This window comes from Gymnoscopelus microlampas (assembly GCF_963454915.1).
Source record: "Gymnoscopelus microlampas genome assembly, chromosome: 2".
Classification (NCBI taxonomy): domain Eukaryota; kingdom Metazoa; phylum Chordata; class Actinopteri; order Myctophiformes; family Myctophidae; genus Gymnoscopelus; species Gymnoscopelus microlampas.
In genome coordinates this window covers 31825800-31846170 of record NC_139939.1, presented here as the reverse complement: position 1 = coordinate 31846170, position 20371 = coordinate 31825800, and the positions used below count along the sequence as shown (strand labels likewise).

Here is a 20371-nt window from a genome sequence, read left to right as displayed (position 1 = left end):
GTTGGGTCCAGGGCCAAATCTATATAATTAAGGGGGCCCTTGACATGAAAATGTGTGTGCACAAATCTTCAAGATCTTTCAAAAAGAATTGCAGATCTACAAGCTCATAGCGCTGCATTCGGTGCCACGCACTATGAGCCTCTAGATCTGCTATAGCCAAAGTATAAGATAATGGTTAAAGTGGTTAAAATCTAAAATTTTCCCGGTCTTAAAGGGTTAAGACCTGATGCCGGTTCTACGAATGCCTTTTAAACTTTCAAGATTTTTCTAAAATGTTCAAAATAGCAGATGTACAAGCTTGCAGCACGGCACAAAGTGATGCGCTGTGAGCTTGTATATCTGCTATTTTTGAGAACCACTCATTCTAAATCCTAAGAGTTTTCTGAAAAACGTATGTTGCTATATATATATATATATATATATATATATATATATATATATATAAAAATATATTTAAAAAAACTTTTTTTTTTTGTATGGGTTTTAAGTATACACACTAAACAGTGTTATTAGTTGCAATAACTGTGATGATATATTCACATAGTTGTCTATTTGCATCTATAAATGACTTGGATGAAGACTGAGAAATGCCTCAAAGAAAAATTAAAGCTTCCTTTCATTCATTAATACATGTGAAAGAGACGCCACTTAACCCATTCAATCCGGGAACGCATCTGTGTCATTTTAAGATTTCTTTGGCTATTCAAAAAATAGAAGTTATGAGCTTGTAGATCTGCTTTTTATTTATTTATCGTGGAACATTTGTGCAAATCTTTGAATATATATGTGTTTTAACATTTTTAACTCCGATCTGTGCTTCTGACTGTAACAACATATTTTGAGATGGGGGTCCGCAGCCAAATACATATCATTTTGGGGGTCCTTGACATGGAACAGTTGGAGCACCACTGAGCAACATACCTCACAGATACCTCATATCTCCATATTATAAACTTTTTATGTTTTTTCCCCGTGAATGATTGCCCTACTTCGTCATACAGCGTTACACCAAAATAGACTTTTTTTTAATTCTTGCTAGTTTTGAATTAGAATCCTGAAAAGTAACAGTTTCGGAGATATGAGGTTTTCACCCGACAGCAATGCAATATATTAGCTCTTTCAGAATTGATAGATTATATTGCTCATATTATATTCACTGATATTGACTATCCATATTCCCGTGTAGCTGACTGACAGTAGGCTACATAGCCTATCAGCCTCACATCATATCCATTCATGGACATTAGATGCAGTATGCAGATGTTACTGATGACAGACTGTAGCCTACATAATACTTATGACTGTATGTATTTGATCTATAAATAGTTCATACATTATTTATGCTAATTTGATCAACCCAAGATGGCAAGACTTCTTCTATTTTATTATTGTATCTTATTTTTACTTATCTCAATACTTTATTTATTCTTAATTTATCCTAACTGTATCTCTCAACGCTGCTGCTCAATTCCTTGCTATAGCGTGTGTGTATATATATATATATATATATATATATATATATATATATATATATAAATTATTAAAAAAACATATATATATATATATATATATATATATATATATATATATATAATATATATATCCTACTATCCTACTATAATTCTAGTAACCTCTGTAGTGGTAGGTGAAGCTACCCGGTTCTCCTCAGTGGCTGGACCAATTGCTCTGATTTTGCACACAGCCATTGACCATTACTATCTGAACTTAACTGTGAAGCCCGTTTTTCAATTTCATCAAATCTCAGCTTCTTATTAGCATTTATGTGTCAAACAATGTCGCCTCCCGGGTTGCCAGATCATGTGCGCATATCCCCCCACGGATGCGTCGACCGGGTATGGTCTAGTATATATAATATATATATATATATATATTTTCAAAATGATTCTTCTGCACTGCAAGTATAATCTTTTTTTTCTGTTTCAGTTGTATTTATTTATACTATGTTCAAATGTCCTTTCATAAAGTGTTTATTTTGCTGTCTTAATTTTGCTGATGTCTTACTGCTTAATGTTTTGTGTAAAGCACTTTGAATTGCCTTGTGTTGAAATGTGTTGTAGCTACAAATAAACTTGCCTTGCGGTTTGACATACTCGTACTGTACAGTACCTGTACTGTCCAGTGTTTTTACTTTCCGTCTTAGATACAGCACAACGTTTAGCTTACATGACTAAATCCACCAGTAATAATGTAATAAATAATAACAACCTCAACCTCAACATGGCCCATTAATGTCAGATCCATTGCGGTGAGGACAAGAGACCTCTGGAACAAAGTGTATCCAAACTCTGTCATTCTTTAATTTTGTTTATTTGTGTTGGTTGTCTGAAATTAAGTGCACGGTTGTGCACGGTTGTGTGTGTGTGTGTGTGTGTGTGTGTGTGTGTGTGTGTGTGTGTGTGTGTGTGTGTGTGTGTGTGTGTGTGTGTGTGTGGATTAAATCCTATTATTATTAATCATTATAAGTCAGAACATAGCCGAATAGTCTGATGTTCTTCACGTGTTCTCTGGCCCCATCTGGCGATGAAAGCTTGCAACAGCCTCAGCATTTATACAGCAAATGGGCAAACACAACAACAACTACTGTGTAATACACGCAAACATGTTGTCCAGTACCGTATTCATAATCAAAACCGGAATGAAAAGAGACAAATGAGAAAACATTTTATATTTATCATTAAGTGGTTTTATGCTTGTAAAACATCAAAGAAAGCAACATTTGGGGATCATGTCCTATTATTCAGAGGCTTTCAAGGTTTATCAAATAGTTTCTTGAGGCACATCTGCTGTCAGGGTATTTGTGCCACGAGGAGTTGCGCAAGTTGTGTGTGTCTTTGTGAAATGTACCCGCAACTCCAAAACAAAATGTGCTCAAAGTCCAATGCAGCTGCCTTCAAATGTATTTGCACGTGCACGCGTGCGCGTATGTGTGTGTGTGTGTGTGTGTGTGTGTGTGTGTGTGTGTGTGTGTGTGTGTGTGTGTGTGTGTGTGTGTGTGTGTGTGTGTGCGCGCGTGAAAGTCATTAATGTCCAGTGATTCAGTTTTTACTTGACAAAAAAAAGGAAAAGGAAAGGAAAAAAAATAAAGAAAAAAAGTTGCTTGCAATGGAACATTATCTAAACTTCTACCTACTTCCTGGCATCAACTTTGTTGTGCGTAAACAACATTAGCCTATTTAACCTTCTACCAGGAAGCTCCATATTGATTTCAATGTCACCACTCTTCCTGAATAGACACCTCTGTCAGCGCCTACTCAGTGGAAATTGACGTTGGAACATCCATTATCATTCTTGCTCTAGAATGGTATTTTGGAATGCTTCTGTCTAGACTGGTGTTTCTCAACGGGCCCATGGGGTATTCAGAGAACGTGGGGGGCGCTAGAGGCAATATTTTTTTAAAGTGGGTGTCGTGCTAAAAAGTGATCAAATGCCAAAATCTGATTGCACAGTTCATATATGTATACACCTCATAATATGCAAATACACATGAATACGTCAGTGGTAATAGCAAAGGCATGTCTACGTATACGTGTTTTTTGGAACCGAATAATCCAATTGTGGCCAAAGAAGTGTTTAAACAGCCTTGACATTTACAGTTTGTGATGATAGAGAATTTATAAATATAGAGTTTTTTTTTAAATCTATATACTCTAAGTAACGATGCAACGGTACTGCCTATTTTAAGGCTATGCAATTCTGCTTCTAATAGTGAATGGCGTTTTTTTCCTCTCCCTGGAAAGTAGGCTAATAATCATATTTTAACAGTCCAGTTTAACATAAAATCTGTCATTTGGCAATCAATTAGAAGTTTTCTAAACTCTATAAGCATCACAAAATAATAAATAAACATACATTTTCAGAGTAGAAGCCTCAATTTTAATTTGGTTTTGGAGTGATAAGGAACCGTGGATATTGGATAGGGGGGATGTTGGCAAAAAAAAAAAATGGGGGGATTCTTTTTTGAGAACCACTGGTCTAGACATTTCTCAGAAGCCAAGTAGGTGGATTGATACCAGACTGGGAGAAGTAGTTCCACCACCATGGTTTCTCCTGACGCTCCAGCCCTGGTTCGCCTGGCTCGCCCGGTTCACTGTGGGTCTCAAACTTGTTGTAGGGGTCAAAGCGGTCCCAAGAATCCACCGTGGGGAAGAGGTCATCGTTGATGTCAGGCTCCACAGGCTCCTGGATAGTGGATGTGGGCAAGGATGTAGTACATAAATATACCAGTGGTTTTCAACCAGTGGTCCTTGAGGGGGTTCTAGGTGGTCCCAAGCTAAATGATGGAGAGTTGTTAACCAAATGTACCCTTATAGATCTTTAACTCTTGAGGGTGTCAAATGGACCCTGACCCTGACGGGTCCATTTGGTTTCATTTTACGCTCTCAAGAGTTAAATTATTGTTAAATCTGCATTTACTTAATTAAAGAATTGTTACTTTGATCAACGTTGGTCTGTTTATCTCTCCTATGGTACCACATCAATACAGCATGGAATTCTGGACACAATCTTATCCAATGATAACAAAATATTCTAAGTTTTGGGTCTGAGAGGCTAAATCTCATCAAATGGTGGTCCATGGCTCAAATTCCGAAATCAAAATAATGGACCTTGATATGAAAAGGGTTGAGAACCACTGATATATACAATCAATTATCATTAACAATATTGTAGTGGCAATGGTAGTGGTAGTGATGAGGGAAAAAACTGGCAGGAATTAGATGAATCACTTAAATTTGAAAACAGCTGATCTACCAGCTCACAACGTGTCGCATTGTGACACGCTGTGAGCTTTCATTATTTCATTGAACATGTATGATTTCTTTTTTTTCTCATCAATAATTACATTTTTCCTACTTTTTCATATAATTGTTGTTTATCACTGTTATTATGCTGCTACAATGTCCGAGGAGCCGAACAAAAATATGTTTTAATATTACCTGTCCAAACTGAGGACGCCAGGGTCGAAGTGGTTTAAGGGATTTTAATTTGCTCCAGTTTCTTTTAAATCAAACAGGGTTTTGTCAAATAAGCAACAAATTGTTCCATACCTTCCTCAAGACAAAGTCAACCCGCCCTGCCTTGTCCATGTTGGGAGGCAGGTAAATCCTCTTGCTGATCTTAGAGTAGCCCGTGGCTGAGGCTGTCAGGATGTGGGTACCAGGGTTTAGCAGACGCCAGTAGTCTCCATCATCCGCTGGAGAGACGTAGAGATGGAGGGATGGACGGATGGAGCGATAGAGGGAGAGAAATGTGGGGAGGGGGATTAGGATAGCATATAAGCTGCATGTTTGTGAAATAGCATGTACGTAACATAACTTGTTCAATTGTATTACTGTATTTATGTATCTGCTGTGTGCAATGGATGATTCATGCCTTGTCTCACGTTCATTACTGTCTGACCAAATACTCATTGTTATTATTGTATACTTATATAGTTACTTTTTTCACATGTTCTATTACATTTTATACATTTCTGTCTATATAATAATCTATACAATAGTATATATCAAGATATGCTATATTGTTCTTTCTTCTTTTTCTTCGATGTATTGTAAGAGCGACGAACCAAGTCAAATTCCTCATTATGTGAGCATACCTACTGTACCAATAAACCTCTGATTTGTTGCATCACATGGCTAAAAGCTAGATTTAAACACATATCACCTGGAGTTGGAAATAAAATATTACCAAATGATGTTTAATTTAATTGAATGATGCTTCTTACCTGTGGTGACGTCTTTTCTGACACCCCTGATAGAAATGATTGCTCCTTTGATCCCAATGCCATCCTCATCCTTCACTAGTCCTTTGATCCCTCGGTGGACCTGCATGTGGACAAGGACATCAACACAGATGGAAAATGAAACGGTCACTTTTCACTCTTTGTGGGGTTTAATTATTAATGTAATACATAAATCACAGATAACATGCTTTGTTTTGCTGTGAAATATTCAGTAACTCCATGTAGCGATGATGGACTGTTAATTATACAATATCTACAGTCTGATACCAAGCCGGCTTTCACTCCAGTCAGTACCAGTACAACACTCACAGACTCCATGAAACTGAACAGTGCCTCCTTGTTCCTCCTCCATTCAGGATAAAGCTCAGCCTCAGAAGGAAACTTGTCACAGCCGAGCTCCACCGTGATCTCCAGACAGTTGGTGTGAAGGTAGTTGAAGTCTGACATACCTGGGAGGGAGAGAGAGAGAAGGAGGGGGGGGGGGGGGGGGAACTCAGAGATGGTTCCGGCAAATGGGATTAGTATCTGGCTTTTCAATCTCCAGAGAGTTTTTTTTTTAAGTCAAGCAAAGTCAAGTTGATTTAAAAGGCAATCGAAATTGAAAATACAAATATAATAAAAATAGGTAAAGATGAAATGTGACAAAAAAACATAAAGGAACTTGTCAAGAAGGTACATATACAAACAATACATAATATACAAACAATAAAAACGTGTAACATAAGAAGGTAATGAAACAAAGAGTCTAATTTAAAATGGAATAAGATTGGGGGTAAAAGCATAATTATTATTATTATTATTGTTATTATTATTAGCATAAAACTGATTGTAAAATAAACAATTTGCAGTAACCACACACTTTAGCCTAACAAATGTTTGTGAAAAGAAACGTATATTTTGATCTAAGGGATCTGGTCAGTGCATAGTGAACATGTCAACAACATAGGAAGAAGCTAAGCCATTCATAGGCCTACTATAGATTCAAAGCAATAAGAAGTACTCTAAAATCAATTATTTGTTTCAATCTTTTCCCACATTTGACATGGTTAACTTCTTCCCAGATAGATAAACCATTCCAGGTGTAAAGTAGGTGTAATGCTGATCATCACACAAATAAATCAATGGATCCATATTCTAGAAAACACAGATGTCTCTGCCATCTTACATTGTGTTTAACCACTTAAACCCTCTTGTCTTAGTGATATCTACAACATAGAGCTTATAGATCGGCTATTTTGGGCAAACGTTCCCCCCAGAAAAGGTACTGTATGCTGGGGTTCAAGTGGTTAATCTTCATTTTGCGGTTCTGTTATAATCTCACCTCCAGCAAAGCTGTACCACAGGGCCCCATTAATGATGCCCCTGGTTCTGTAAAAGGAAGATCCGCACCGCTCGGTGTCATTGTTTGACATGGTGGCATGGGCATCTGCATAGGTACGAGCCAGCTGCTTGAAAGCCTAAACACAGGGAGGTATGTAAGATTATGATATCTACAAAAAAGTACTACTGTATTACTTACTTTCCATTTAAAATATCTCTCAATCTCCCCAACAAGCTGACAGTGAATGCTATTGCAGACCTTGCCACACATTTTGCGGCTTGTAGAGTAGTGACAAATAAACCTTCTTGATTCTTGATTTGTTTCTACCTGCAACATCCATCCATCCATCCATCCATCCACCCAGCCATCAATAAATACAAATGTAATGATAATTCTTCAAAGCTTCCAACCGCTGTGCAACATGTTGTGTGGAAAAAAATGACCTGTAAGAAATGTTGAAGTAAGCAGATATGATGCTTTACCTGTTCATCAGGCGTAGGTGAGAACATCCTTTCCTCCTGTGGGTGCTTGGAGAAGTCAAACGGGTAGGAGACCACTAGCTCCCCTCCGTGGAGGCTGGCTGACTGGACAAAGGGCAGTGACCTGATCCACTTCATCACTGCAAAGGTCTCTGGTGCCACCTACAGACCAGAGGGGGAAAGTGCAAATAGTTATGTGGTATTGTACTTGGAAAAACAACATACATTTCAATATATTCAATATAATTATGCACTTGTATGGTTAGAACATAAACCAAAATATACCTGAGCATGTAAGACACAACCAACTCAAAAACAAGCACACATAATCAAAATGAACGAGAGGGCACCCTGCACTGACGTCCTCTTACCTTTCCAAACCAGTAGTTATCAGGGATGGCAATGTGGTCAGTTCGGTAGTACCTGCTGCGCCGATTCCGATAGAGGACAGAGGTGAGGTCCGGGAAGTTGCGATTCAGATCTAAATTTTGAGCATTGGTTCGACCGTTGGTCCAACCATTCAACAAGTGACCCTGAAATGGTTGGATTCAAACAGATTGTTAGAATGTGTGAATTGCGACGAACGGGACGATGGATGGAATTGTTAAGTGATTGGATTAATGATTAATAATATTAATGATATTGATGATAATGACAGTGATCATAGTGAATATTAGTGGTTAGCAATGCGTGAGTTCAGGGAAGCAAATATTGAGAAATGTGAGTATTATGTGTGAGTATTAGACAGTAATAAAAGGGAAGACCATGTTAGATTGTATTGGTTAATGCTATGATTTACTGATGTTGAGACAAGGCCATGTATCCGTCATGAGAATGAGACCCAGCAACAATGATGGACTTGAGACAAGAAGCTGTTAACAGTAGGCTATTCAACTACAAATACCCATAGGTTTGGAATGAGCACAACCTCTACGACATTTCTGAATGACTCATGCAGGGCCACTGATGGAAGAAGAGTGATTTCTACATAAAAAGATGGAATATGGAGATACAAGTTTTCTGCCCAACAGCAACGATTCTCTATTTGGATGCCCACACCAGTACTGACTATCACTTATGCCTCAATGTTGCAGAAAAGTGAATTAATGTAGATTGGCAGTGAATCTGCCGATCTACAAGCTCACAACGCCTTGCATTGTGAGGCGTTGTGAGCTTGTAGATCGGCTATTTTCACAATAATTATCTGTGGGACCGGGTCAAACTAAATGTAATGTCTCAACTTCTACAATTCCAAGTGCTTGTCAGGGTTGGGGGGTCCAACGTTCAAATATGATTATTTTGGGGGGTTGCGGCTTGAAAAGGTTGAGAACCACTGGGCTAAGACATGAGGCATTAGTGACAGTATACAACGTTCTCATGGAAGGTTGTAGTGGGATTAAAAGGTTGATCTACGTACAGTACATGGTTTAGCTGTAGATGTCATTGTAAAAGTCACCCTTTAAGCTGACTGCACTGCTGATGTACTATTATTTCCAAGGGGAATTATATTATTATAATCTGATCATGTGGATCCTTGAGATCCAGATCTAATTCCAGTGTGCATTTCAGACTTCACATGGCCAGTATGTTGTCACCAGTCATCTGTGAAGTATCGATGATGTATGACTCCAAATTAGTTCTTTTAACTTCCATTATAAAATTAAAGTTAAATCCCCCCCCCCCCAAATGCAAAACATATGTGAAAAAAAAATTGTGGAGTTGACCTACTGGCACTGTGCACGAGAACTGTGGCGCTGATCAGTCCAGCGTTTTGAGAGATTAGCTCCTACAAATCCATGCCTTAAAAATGTAACTGGTCGGGTGGATTTCTTCTACAGTGGCTTCTATACACCATTGAAGTGATGATTAGAGCAGACCCAGCATTCCTTAGTAGTTGAAAACAAAGTGAAAACAGAACAGCTCTCCCACTGCCAGCTACTAACTACAGTATAATGCAGTATGTTTCTTAAACAACTTCTTTTGAATATAACTTGTTTAAAAGTGTACACTTTTTTAATGTTTCTGGTAGACACTATTTGATGGTGTTTCTCCCTAAAACCTTTATCCTCCAGTAATTCTTACAGACAGATTTTGAGACCACTCATTGGTTTATCTGGTAGTGGGAGAGCCAGCCCAGACCAACAGACAGACAAATAGGTGGCGGCAGGACCAAAGTGCACTATCTGGTTGCTTTTACCTTAGTAAATGAAACAGGATCAGAACATGAAACCTCCAGATTTAAACCGTAACGTATTTGGCCGGCTGCACCATTGATTTGTGACTAATTGGCTGCTTAAGTAATTAGAATATTAGCATATTGATGGCATCGTTACATCCTTGAGAAACAAAAAGTTTCAGTTTTTTTTTATTGATTAGTCACCCCATGGAGACTTGAAAAAACTAACATACATGAATTCAGGTATCTGGGGTGACTAATTGATAGAAAAAAAGTCATTTTGGGGGTGAACTATCCCTTTAAGCACCAACACAGAGTGGGGCAGGAGGTGTTCCTAAATCAGACGTTATGCTGTGTCTACTGTCTAGTATAATGAGCATGGACTAATCCTACACTAGATTAGTTGTTTAGAAGGGAAAGCCTCACAACTCCCAACATAAATTGCTACAACACTGCCATGAGGTTGCAACGCATCAAGTAGCATTGTTATAACCCATGTATCATTTATTCCACCCAAAGCTCAACCCATGGACCCCACCACCAGTCGGGACAGAAAGCTGGACAGCCAATCGGGAGCGGATAATGGCGGTTTGTCTTTTTTTTTATGGTTATCAATATTTACTTCCTGTTCGCTGAACTCCGGGTCATTTCTATCCTCTACCTCTGAGGCGGCCAGCTCGTAGCCATCGGGGTTCATGGAGGCCAGGAGGTGAATGCGGGTGGTGTTAATGAGGGTCTGGACACGCTGGTTGCCCAGCATGTACTCTGAACACAGGTACTGGGCCAGATAGATGAGGAGCTGGCGGCCCAGCACCTCGTTGCCATGCATGTTGCCCACCAGCTTGATCTCCGGCTCCACTGAGGATGGGCGTCGAGAGATGGAAGAGATTTAATGAATCACGGATAGGGCAAGGGGAGGGCAGAAAAGGGGAGGGCAGAGGATATAAATGAAAGTAAGGAAGGGTAGAGGACATCAGTAACAGTAAGAAAGGGGAGAGGACATCAATGAAAATAAGGAAGGGTAGAGGACATCAAACTCTGAAATTAAAGTTTGTTTATTTTTCAGTTTTTTGGTGGTATAGCTATATCTGTTTGAGTACACAGCTAAATCTGGAGTGTTACTTCTTAAAGTGTAAAATTGTAGGATTCATTTGTACACTTTCCAGAGTTATAAAAAGTCATGTTTATCCATGTTTTCTTCTCATTCTCCCCATAAGTGCCTTAATTGCTCTCTATAACGAAAAATCATATTAATTGTACCATGGTGACCTAAACCAGTGGGGTCCAGAGACCCTCTGGGTTTATTGAAGGGGTTCCATTTGTACACTCTCAGAGTTATGGGGGTCCTTGGAATTAAAAAGGTTTGAGAAACACTGACCTAAACTATAATTGTATCCTTATATGGCACACATTCATTCGTCAACACTCACGTAGCTCATGCTGTCCAGGGTTGTCCGAGAACTCAATGACCAGCAGGTCCCTGCCTTCCACGCTGCGTCCAATGCTGTAGACATGTGCGATGTTGGAGCACTTGGCTGCAGTTCGCTTCAGCAGGCTGTACATGTGGGCATTGGAAGTGTAGGTGAACTGGATGATGGTACTGGGTTCTTCTGGAGAGAGACTGGACATAGTTCGCTCCTGTCTGGCTGGAGGAGCCAGACAGGAGGGAATAATGGTAAGTAGAGAGAGCACAATGGAGGAGAGAAAAAGAGAGGGAAAAACGAATGGAAGAAAGTAGACCAGGGCAGAGAGAAAAGGTGAGAATTTGAACTTGTCCAACAATGTGTCACTTGCTGAAAATAACTGATTTTCAACTGCAAAACGCGATCAAAATCAGTCCTTGACGTGGAGTGACACAGTCATGCAGTGTTGATTTCGGCAACTAAAACTACGACGAAAGATTTTCACTGACGAAAACTAAATAAAAACTAAGCTAAGGTGACTAAAACTAAGACTAAATATATTGACAATTTCGTCGACAAATAAAAACTAGACTAAAATGTTAGGGAGTGACTAGTGGAGAAGAGATCCAGTAGAACTAAGACAAGTCATTTTATGCGTTTGGTTGCGCTCGGGTGTTGCGCTCTGAAAATAGCCAATCTACAAGCACAACGCGTCGCGCTGTAGATCGTCTATTTTCAGCATGCAACCAAGTGTAAAATCAGCCATTACGACGCCATCAAGGCCCGCCAAAATACATTTTAGTCGACTAAATAAACTGCAGATGTAGTTGACAAAAATGTAATGATATTTAGTCGACTAAAACTAAACAAAAACTAAAACATTTCAGATGACTAAACTAAATCAAAATTTGCTGTCAAAATCAGCTCTGGTCATGGAGTACAAATGAGGCTTTAACCTTACCTTTCAAGCCAGCCAGGGGATCGTAGCAGCCCTCTTCATCACTGGCAAAGAAGCGGTCACAGTCCAGGAAGTAGGGCCAGGCCATTTGAATGGACTCGAAGACATGGGCGCAATCCTTCCTCAGCTCGTCGCATGTCCTGCGGCAAGGCTTGATAATCCTGTTGCCTTGGCAACGAGGGGCGAGCACGGAGCATCCCACGAGGCGTATGTCAGGGGAGCACTCACCGTTGGTCAGGCCGTGGATGACGCTCAGCAGGAGGTACTCTGCTCCGGACTCCACCTCCACGTGACTCCGGTGGCCCAGGGTGTTGGGGTACATGGTTCTGGAGAAGTAATATTTAAGCCCCGATTTATACTTCGTTGCATGATGGTAGAGGACATCAGTGAAATGTCCTCTACATTGCATTATGGTGTCGCGCATTGAAAATAGTAGACCTACAAGCTCACAACGTGTTGTGAGCTTGTGAGTCGGCTATTTTCTTCAGGGAGCGAGGAGCATAGGCGTAAATTAGTGTTTAAACTGTTCCTCATTTTGCTGGGGACCCACTGAAACCCTCTCAAGGACCCTTGTGGGTCCCTGGACCCCACTTTGAGAACCTGCATGTGATTTAGACTACTTTGTAAGGCTCACCCATACTTAAAGTGTGTAAAAAAAATACCAAGAGGAAATGTAATATATTGTGAATGTACATTGTATTTCTTTCCCTATATACCAAACTGAAATCCTTACAGCGGCGGTTTCTCAAAGTGGGGTCCAGGGACCCTCGGGGCTCCTTGAGGGGGTTCCAAATGGACGCTTACAGGTCTGTAACTCTCAGAGTTATGGGTGTTTGAGAACCACTGCCTTTACAGGATAAATAGACTGCTGGACCCATTTAATTGGCAATGGTTACCTCACCTCAAGCATAACATGTATGACCCACCTGGAGTAATCCAAATCATGACAGTAGCCCAGGTTCACTTCTGTACATGTAGCTGTAGAGAAAGAGAATGGGAGAGGTAGATAAGTACACACTCTAATTGTAGGGATTGAGTCCCTTGTCTGACTTCTGTCACACTTAAAAATAACAAATAGTGAAACCATTGAATCGAGTACAAGAGAGCTTTGTGGTTCTCTTTAACCACATGAATCCTACTGTCTCTATACTGGGCATGTCATTATTGGCGAACATTCAGTGAAAACAAGCAGACATTCTGTGGAAAAAAAGGCAGATCTAGCTCAGAACCCATCGCATTGTGACAGTGACAGTGACACGTGAGCTTGAATATCGGCTATTTTCACGGAAGAGTGCAGGGGGGGAAAAGGAGGGGACCAAGTAAAGGCCCCGGTCAACAAAGTATACAGTATAGGGTGGTTAATGTAATAAGGCAAGAAGTCCCGCACACTGTATCTTGCTGTGGCAACTCACTTTTTTTTATTGACAAACGTTTCGGTCCGTCTGGACCTTCCTCAAGAGTGTCTTACAATCATGTTCACTATGTGCTCTTATATACTACCACTCCATCTGGTTCACAGGTGTAAGACAATCACACTCCCAATGGGAGTGTCACTCAATGATTGTCTCTAGTGTGTGAGCTTGTCGATTTGCCCAGATTCAACATATATACATCCATTAATTACAATTATTCACAAAAGTTTATACAGAAACAAACTTAAGAAAGGCTGATGTTTTCATTTCTTAAGTTTGTTTCTGTATAAACTTTTGTGAATAATTGTAATTAATGGATGTATATATGACGGACCGAAACGTTTGTCAATAAAAAAAAGTGAGTTGCCACAGCAAGATACAGTGTGCGGGACTTCTTGTTTGATTCAGATTATCTACTATCCAACGCACCTGAAAGAAGTAACAGTGGATGTGCGATTATTCTCTCTACATTAATGTAATAAGGCAAAATTTGTCCCAAATCTGTACTTCCACTGATAGTTTTGATCAATAGTGGAAAAAAGTACTCCATTTTTTTACTTAAGTAAAAGTATCAACACTGCAATGTAGAAATAATCTGTACTCTGTGAAAATTTACTTGAGTAAAAGTACAGAAGTATTGGTATCAAAATGTATTTAAAGTACCAAAAGTTGAAAGTACTCATCATGCAGAATGTCCCATTTCACAACTTTTCAAATGTATAAAATGCATAAAAATCTTTTGAAAATAGCAGATCTACAAGCTCACAATGCATTGTGAGCTTGTGGATTGGCTATTTTCAAAGGGCTAAAATTTATATAGTACAGTACTTGAGTTGAGTAAATGTACTTTAGACCAATGGTTTTGATCAATATTTTGAGACTTTTTGTAAGGCTCCATAAATCCTCCCAGACAGACTGATAGTGCTAGAAGGCTGAAGGCAGTCTAACTACAGTATGCATGGGAGGCCTGTTGCATCTTGCAGGGACACTTGGTATTTGAAACAGCTTGGTGGTGTTCCAGCCCGCGGGAGGTCTCACAATTTGGGTCTAAGACCAAGGAAGTGGAGGAAAAATGAAAGCTCTAATCTTTCAAATTGCTTCAGGAGGGCTAAGATAAGATACAAAATAAATACATCATTTTTTATAATAATAAAAAAGAACTATTATGTCTGTTAGGCCACCTACGTTTTTCCTCAGGTGAGTTGTTGCTGCATCTTCCTGTGAAATACAAACATCAGCAAAACTAAGATCAGAAAAAAAGGAGGCATGGTAATAATGAAGATTATTACAATTTAACAAAATGTAAAAAAAATAAAATGTTTTAAGTTAAGTAAAGTATACATGATTAGAACATGCTTAAACATTTGACAATAAAGGTCTAATATTTCTACAATTGCTACCAATTGCTACAAACCCTGTATATGCAGTCATTTTGGGGCATAAACAAGGAGTTGAAGGATAAAATTAAGTCTGATAATGATGTACTGTGCATGTTCACATCATGTATAGTTTACACTACATTTTTCAAATATTACATTTTTTAACATTTTGGACAAAATAGGCAATTTTACATCGAGGTGCTCAGATGTCCCTATAGTGCCCACCTATCCTGTACCCCTGCCCCCCTGAACTATTTACTGTACATATTTTTCTTTTTGATTACTACGCGTGTATATGATGTTTTTTCATGGTATTATATAGTTGTCTGTGTCTGTCATTAAATGTTTCGATGAATTAAATACACATGGACCCCAATGGAAACAAGTCATAGTGCTTTCTTGGGTTTAATCCTTTTAGCATCCTTTTGTATAGAACTGTACTTTCTGTGCTTTCTTTTGCAAACTGTTAATAAAGTATTCAATCAATCAATCAATCCGTAGACTAGCACTAGCCTAATACATCACTGGGCAGGATCCCAATCACACCGCTAGGTGGCGACAGCTTCAAAGTTATGACATTCGACACTATAGGGGAATAATAATACGTAGCCTATACTGTAGTGTAGCGTACAGAGTTCACTTCTCACTGTGAGATAATAATAAAACAACTACGTTTTACATCTTTTAATGTGTGAGTTAGCCCATATAACCTACCGGACAAACATAAAGCGACTTCAAGCTCAAAAGTGTTAATCTATTATACAAGTATAGCCGATGATATTATTCTACTTTGCATGGTGAGGCGACATGCATAGACAGAGAGGCACTTAAAAAAAGCAAGTTCGATCAATTTGGAAATTAAAGCTCGAATCGAGGAATATATTTCAAATTTTACCGTAGTTAAAAAGCAATGATTTTGTCCATCCGTTTAGGATGATCCAAGCGCACTTATTTCCAAAGACATCGTTCCAAACAGTGGTTCCAAACTCCTTTGACCTAAAGTGTCACGCACGTTTATCTTACCGAATATGTCGTCTTGTGGGTCACAGTGTCGCTGCCGCGGAGGGTAACCCCAACTTCTAGTCAGGGCAAGCAAGAGCGCCGAAAATACCAAAAGCATGATGTTGTAGCCTAGTTCTTGTCAACAGCAGTGTGATGTGGCAGTGTGTGTGTGTGTGTGTGTGTGTGTGTGTGTGTGTGTGTGTGTGTGTGTGTGTGTGTGTGTGTGTGTGTGTGTGTGTGTGTGTGTGTGTGTGTGTGTGTGTGTGTGTGCGGAGCTGCAGCTCCTCTGATCCCTGCAATTTACTACCTCCCACGACAAGGAAAGCTTCTCTCCTTTGTGCGCGGAGCATCTCTGATCCAAGAGAGTATAGCCTAAAGCAGTGGTTCTCTCAAAGTGGGGTCCGGCCGTCGGGGACCCCCCAGGGGCCCTTGAGGGTTCCAGGGGGTCCACAGCAAAATTAGTTAATAGGATATAGCATCAAAATAGATTTAACCACTTTAACGCATAGCCCACATGTAGTTCGTGTAGCCTATATTGTATTTTATTGTATGTCTTTAAATATATTGATGAATTGAATACACAGGACCACAATGGGGGGGGGAGCCCCTACCCTATAGGGCTTTTTGTGTTAATAATAACCTTAATTAACCTTAATAATCATTGTAAAATCGTACCACTGTACTGTTTACAAACTTTTAATAAAGTATTCAATCAATCAATCAATCAATCAATCAACTCACAACGTGTGTGAGCTTGCAGATCAATCCAAAAATCTTGGAAAGAATTTGAAACATTTTTAATAGGCTGTTTTACATTTTAACAACACAAATGTGAGTCCCTGGCACAAAACATTTTCAGATTGGGGTCCACCACTCCACGGCCAAATGCATAGGCTATTAATTCGGGGGTCCTTGACATAAAAGTATGCACTGGCCTAAATGCCTAATAGCCTAGAATTAGCCTATAGCTCTCCGTTTCAGACCGTGCAGGACCTACAGCCTACCTATCATATTTCACTGCAGACTAGAGGAGCCCAACAGTGCGTGGGGGAGCACGCCACGGGGAAGAAACGTGGCTTGTGTGGGTGGAATGCTTTATATGTCTGCTGTTTGAAGCATTCATTGTGCACAGTATTTATGGCATATAAGAAAAAAGACAGGCTTTCATTGAAAAAGGCAAACTTTAATATTTGCATCAAACAGACAATATAATGACTTTTTTGTTTGTGGTGAGACAAGACGATTTAATCACAAATCCAACATCAACCACAAATAGCAGCCGGAGGCTATTATAAAAGGATCCTCCCCTCCCCATAGCCTATTGTAGGCCTGTTTATGCTGAGTCCGCAATGCCAATCAATAGCACATTGAGACTTGTGGCAAATATAAAGTGCGTTACAAATTAAATGCATTATTATTATTATTCATATTATCATTATTATTAGGCTGACAGTAGCCCTAAAATGTCATAACCACTCGAACCCCAGCATCCCTATTTCTGGGGGGAACATTAGGCTAGATAGCCTGCCCTACACCATTGGTTATCAACCAGTGGTCCTTGAGGGGGTTTGGGTGGTCCCTAGCTAAATGATGGAGAGTTGGTAACCAAATGGACCCTTATAGATCTTTAACTCTTGAGAGTGTAAAATGAAAACAAAGGCTTTTTTACGCTCTCAAATAGTTAAAGTATTGCTAAACATCTGCATTACTTAATTAAATAATTGCTATTTTGATCAACGTTTGCCTGTTATCTCTCCTATGGTACCAACATCAATACAGCATGGAATTGTGGACAAAATCCATGTATCCGTGGATCCGTGTATCCAACGATAACAAAATATACAAAGTTTTGGGTCTGAGAGTCTCATCAAATGGTGGTCCGTGGCTCAAATGCCTAATAAATAATGGACCTTGATGAAAAGGGTTGAAAACCACTGGCCTACACCACCAAAGAGATTTGGTTTAGACGGTAAAAAGCAGTCCAAGTAGCCTAGTCCTACAGTTGTAAAACTCAGTGTCCGTTGTAGGCCTATTCACAGTGGTTAAGACATTATGAGAGTTCTTCTGACCGTGAGCCAGTGCGCTCATATATATGTTTCAAGTCCTGATGCGCATTTACGCATCAGGCTATTCTGGCGATGCCGTTGCCGTTGTCGTCCGTGGTGTCGAACGTACTCGTGCTGGAACACGAATCCCTTCGCAGAATCTTGTTGGTGACACCTGTCAGGACGTCCCAGTATGGCTGCCTGAGTAGAGAGTAGACGAACGGGTCACTGGCGGCCTTCGCGTAGAACACACATTTGGTCGCGATTCCCCAGTAGCGGTGGATGCGCACATGATAGGGCAGTAGCTCGGCTAACCTGTGGAATCATAAAGAGGGTCATTAACTGCCAGAGGTGGAAGAAGTACTCAGATATTTTACTTCAGTGAAAATAGCAATATCACAATATAAAAAAATACTCTGTTACAACTCTCAATTCATCATAAAAGCAAGTTCCCATACCGGGAGTCGAACCCGGGCCGCCTGGGTGAAAACCAGGAATCCTAACCGCTAGACCATATGGGATTAAGTAATCAAAGTTTTTAATTAATTGAAATCGAGTAAAGGATCTGCCTCTGAGATGTAGGCTAGCAGAGCAGGAGTAAAAGTATTGAAAATTGGAAACAGTAAAGTAAAATACCTCAAAATTATACTTAAGTAGGCCTACATTACTTGAGTAAATGTACTTATAGTTACTTTCCACCATTGTTAACTGCCCAATTGGTGCAAAGTATAGGGCAGCAATGATATGGCTGTAGCTATGTCATAGGCCTACATGATAATAATAGGCGTTAAGATGTTACCTTGTTAGAATATAGGGTGAATAGCAAAGGATGAAGGAGCCGATGAAGACGCAAACTTTCTTCGTGGCGCGTTGCCTCCTCTTCTTCTGTTCCACCAAACATCTCTCTTTCACACTGAGAGAGAGAGAGAGAGAGAGAGAGAGAGAGAGAGAGAGAGAGAGAGAGAGAGAGAGAGAGAGAGAGAGAGGGGGGGGGGTTAATTTGTGTTTATTAAAACAAATGTGGCATATAACAGTGTTTCTCAAACTTGTTCATGTCAAGGACCCCCAACTTGACACTTATTAGCCCGCGGACCCCCATTTGAAAAGATATGCCATGCAGGGACCCCCGTAAGAGAAGGTTTTACGGCTCTAGCAGTGATTCTCAACCATTAATTTCAAGGACCTCCATGTTTGACATATTTTAGGCAGCCTAATTTAGGCTACGGACCCCCATTTTATGGCATTTCTATCTCTGGGACTACAATTTATATCGTAAAATCAATGTTAATTTAACTCTGAGAGTGTACAAAAGGAACCAAATGATCCATTTGTACACTCTCAGAGTTACAGACCCATAAGGGAATTTGGTTCCTATATCCATCATTTAGCTGGGGACCCCTGGTCCCCTGGGGGTTCCCGGACCCCACTTTGAGAGCCAATGACATATAAGACTTGACAAAGACAGACAGGTGCCTCCAGCATACCTTGGGTGTATATCAACCAGCAGCAGCAGTGTCTGCACTGTGATGACATCTAGACTCTTGCAGTGGAATCTGGCCACTCTCAACACCTTCAGGTAAGCGACGCACATGATGAGGAGGCAGAGCGCAAAGCTCGTCGAGTGGAACATCAGTGTGAACACGGCAAAGTGCCACCTGTCGCTGCCACTCGCACCTCCGTCCAGGTGAATAGTACATGAGGCATACGTGTGGCTGTAGCCTCCCCACGCCATCAAAACCTCCACCAGGGAGAAAGTCAGGGAATGCAGCACACAGTATCCCACCATGAGAAACGCGTCCCTGTAGCGCATCTTGCTGCAATAGTTCAAGGGAAAGACCATCGCTATCCACCTGTCGATGCTGAGCGCAGCCATGCTCAACATGGCATTGGTGGTGAGGAAAGTCTCTGCGAAACTGACGGTCTGACAGAGAACGTCCCCGAAGGGATTGTCGCCTTTGGCGACCCCAAGGAAAGTCGCCGGCATGTTTATGACGGTGAGAAGGATGTTGGAGAAAGAGAGGTTTAGGACAAAGATCCCAGGCACATGGGATCGGATCTCGGCGCTCTGGGTGAAACATAGCAGCACTGACACGTTGGACAACAACGACACAACGGCCACCACGACAACGAACGCTCCCAGTAGGATTTCGGGTACGTTCATCTCTCGAATCTAGAGGCTATAACAAAGTTGTTGGGGAGATTCCGCCATGGTCACCGGTTACGCGCCACGGGAAAGGTCCCAAAAGCAATAACGAGTTGTCAATTCCCCCCTTCAGCTGTCACTCAGAACACCAACTTGGCTTGGTGCAGAAGAATGAAGAGAGCTGTCCAGTGCTGAAATGGAAAACCACGCTCATCTTGTTGTACAATTCAGTGCAAAGTAGCCTAACTTATATCTTGGGCAATTTAAAATGCCATCATATTTAGATTATGTT

The 20371-nt window shown here is 40.4% G+C and overlaps 2 protein-coding genes across 3 annotated transcripts; both read right to left on the bottom strand.

Annotated features, from left to right (window-relative positions):
• Positions 1–2710: 2710 nt before the first annotated feature.
• Positions 2711–16047, bottom strand: cpz (carboxypeptidase Z). Of its 2 annotated transcripts, none has more exons than XM_084077060.1 (13): positions 15913–16047; positions 14696–14728; positions 13025–13076; positions 12102–12424; positions 11168–11383; positions 10360–10595; positions 7933–8094; positions 7565–7723; positions 7083–7218; positions 6071–6210; positions 5744–5843; positions 5067–5212; positions 2711–4200 (listed from the first exon to the last, which is right to left on the bottom strand). In XM_084077060.1, the coding sequence occupies exons 1-13, from the start codon at positions 16007–16009 to the stop codon at positions 3994–3996; spliced, it is 2007 nt and encodes a 668-aa protein (XP_083933186.1). In that variant the 5' UTR covers positions 16010–16047; the 3' UTR covers positions 2711–3993. The 2 variants fall into 2 exon arrangements, with proteins under 2 accessions (XP_083933186.1, XP_083933187.1); XM_084077061.1 differs by having other exon boundaries at positions 10399–10595.
• Positions 16048–18013: 1966 nt separating this feature from the next.
• gpr78a (G protein-coupled receptor 78a) lies at positions 18014–20097 on the bottom strand (the record flags this gene model as incomplete). Its single annotated transcript, XM_084070887.1, has 3 exons — positions 18014–18251; positions 18736–18849; positions 19421–20097. 3 exons carry the CDS (start codon positions 20095–20097, stop codon positions 18014–18016), a joined length of 1029 nt encoding a protein of 342 aa, XP_083927013.1.
• Between the last annotated feature and the right edge of the window lie 274 nt (positions 20098–20371).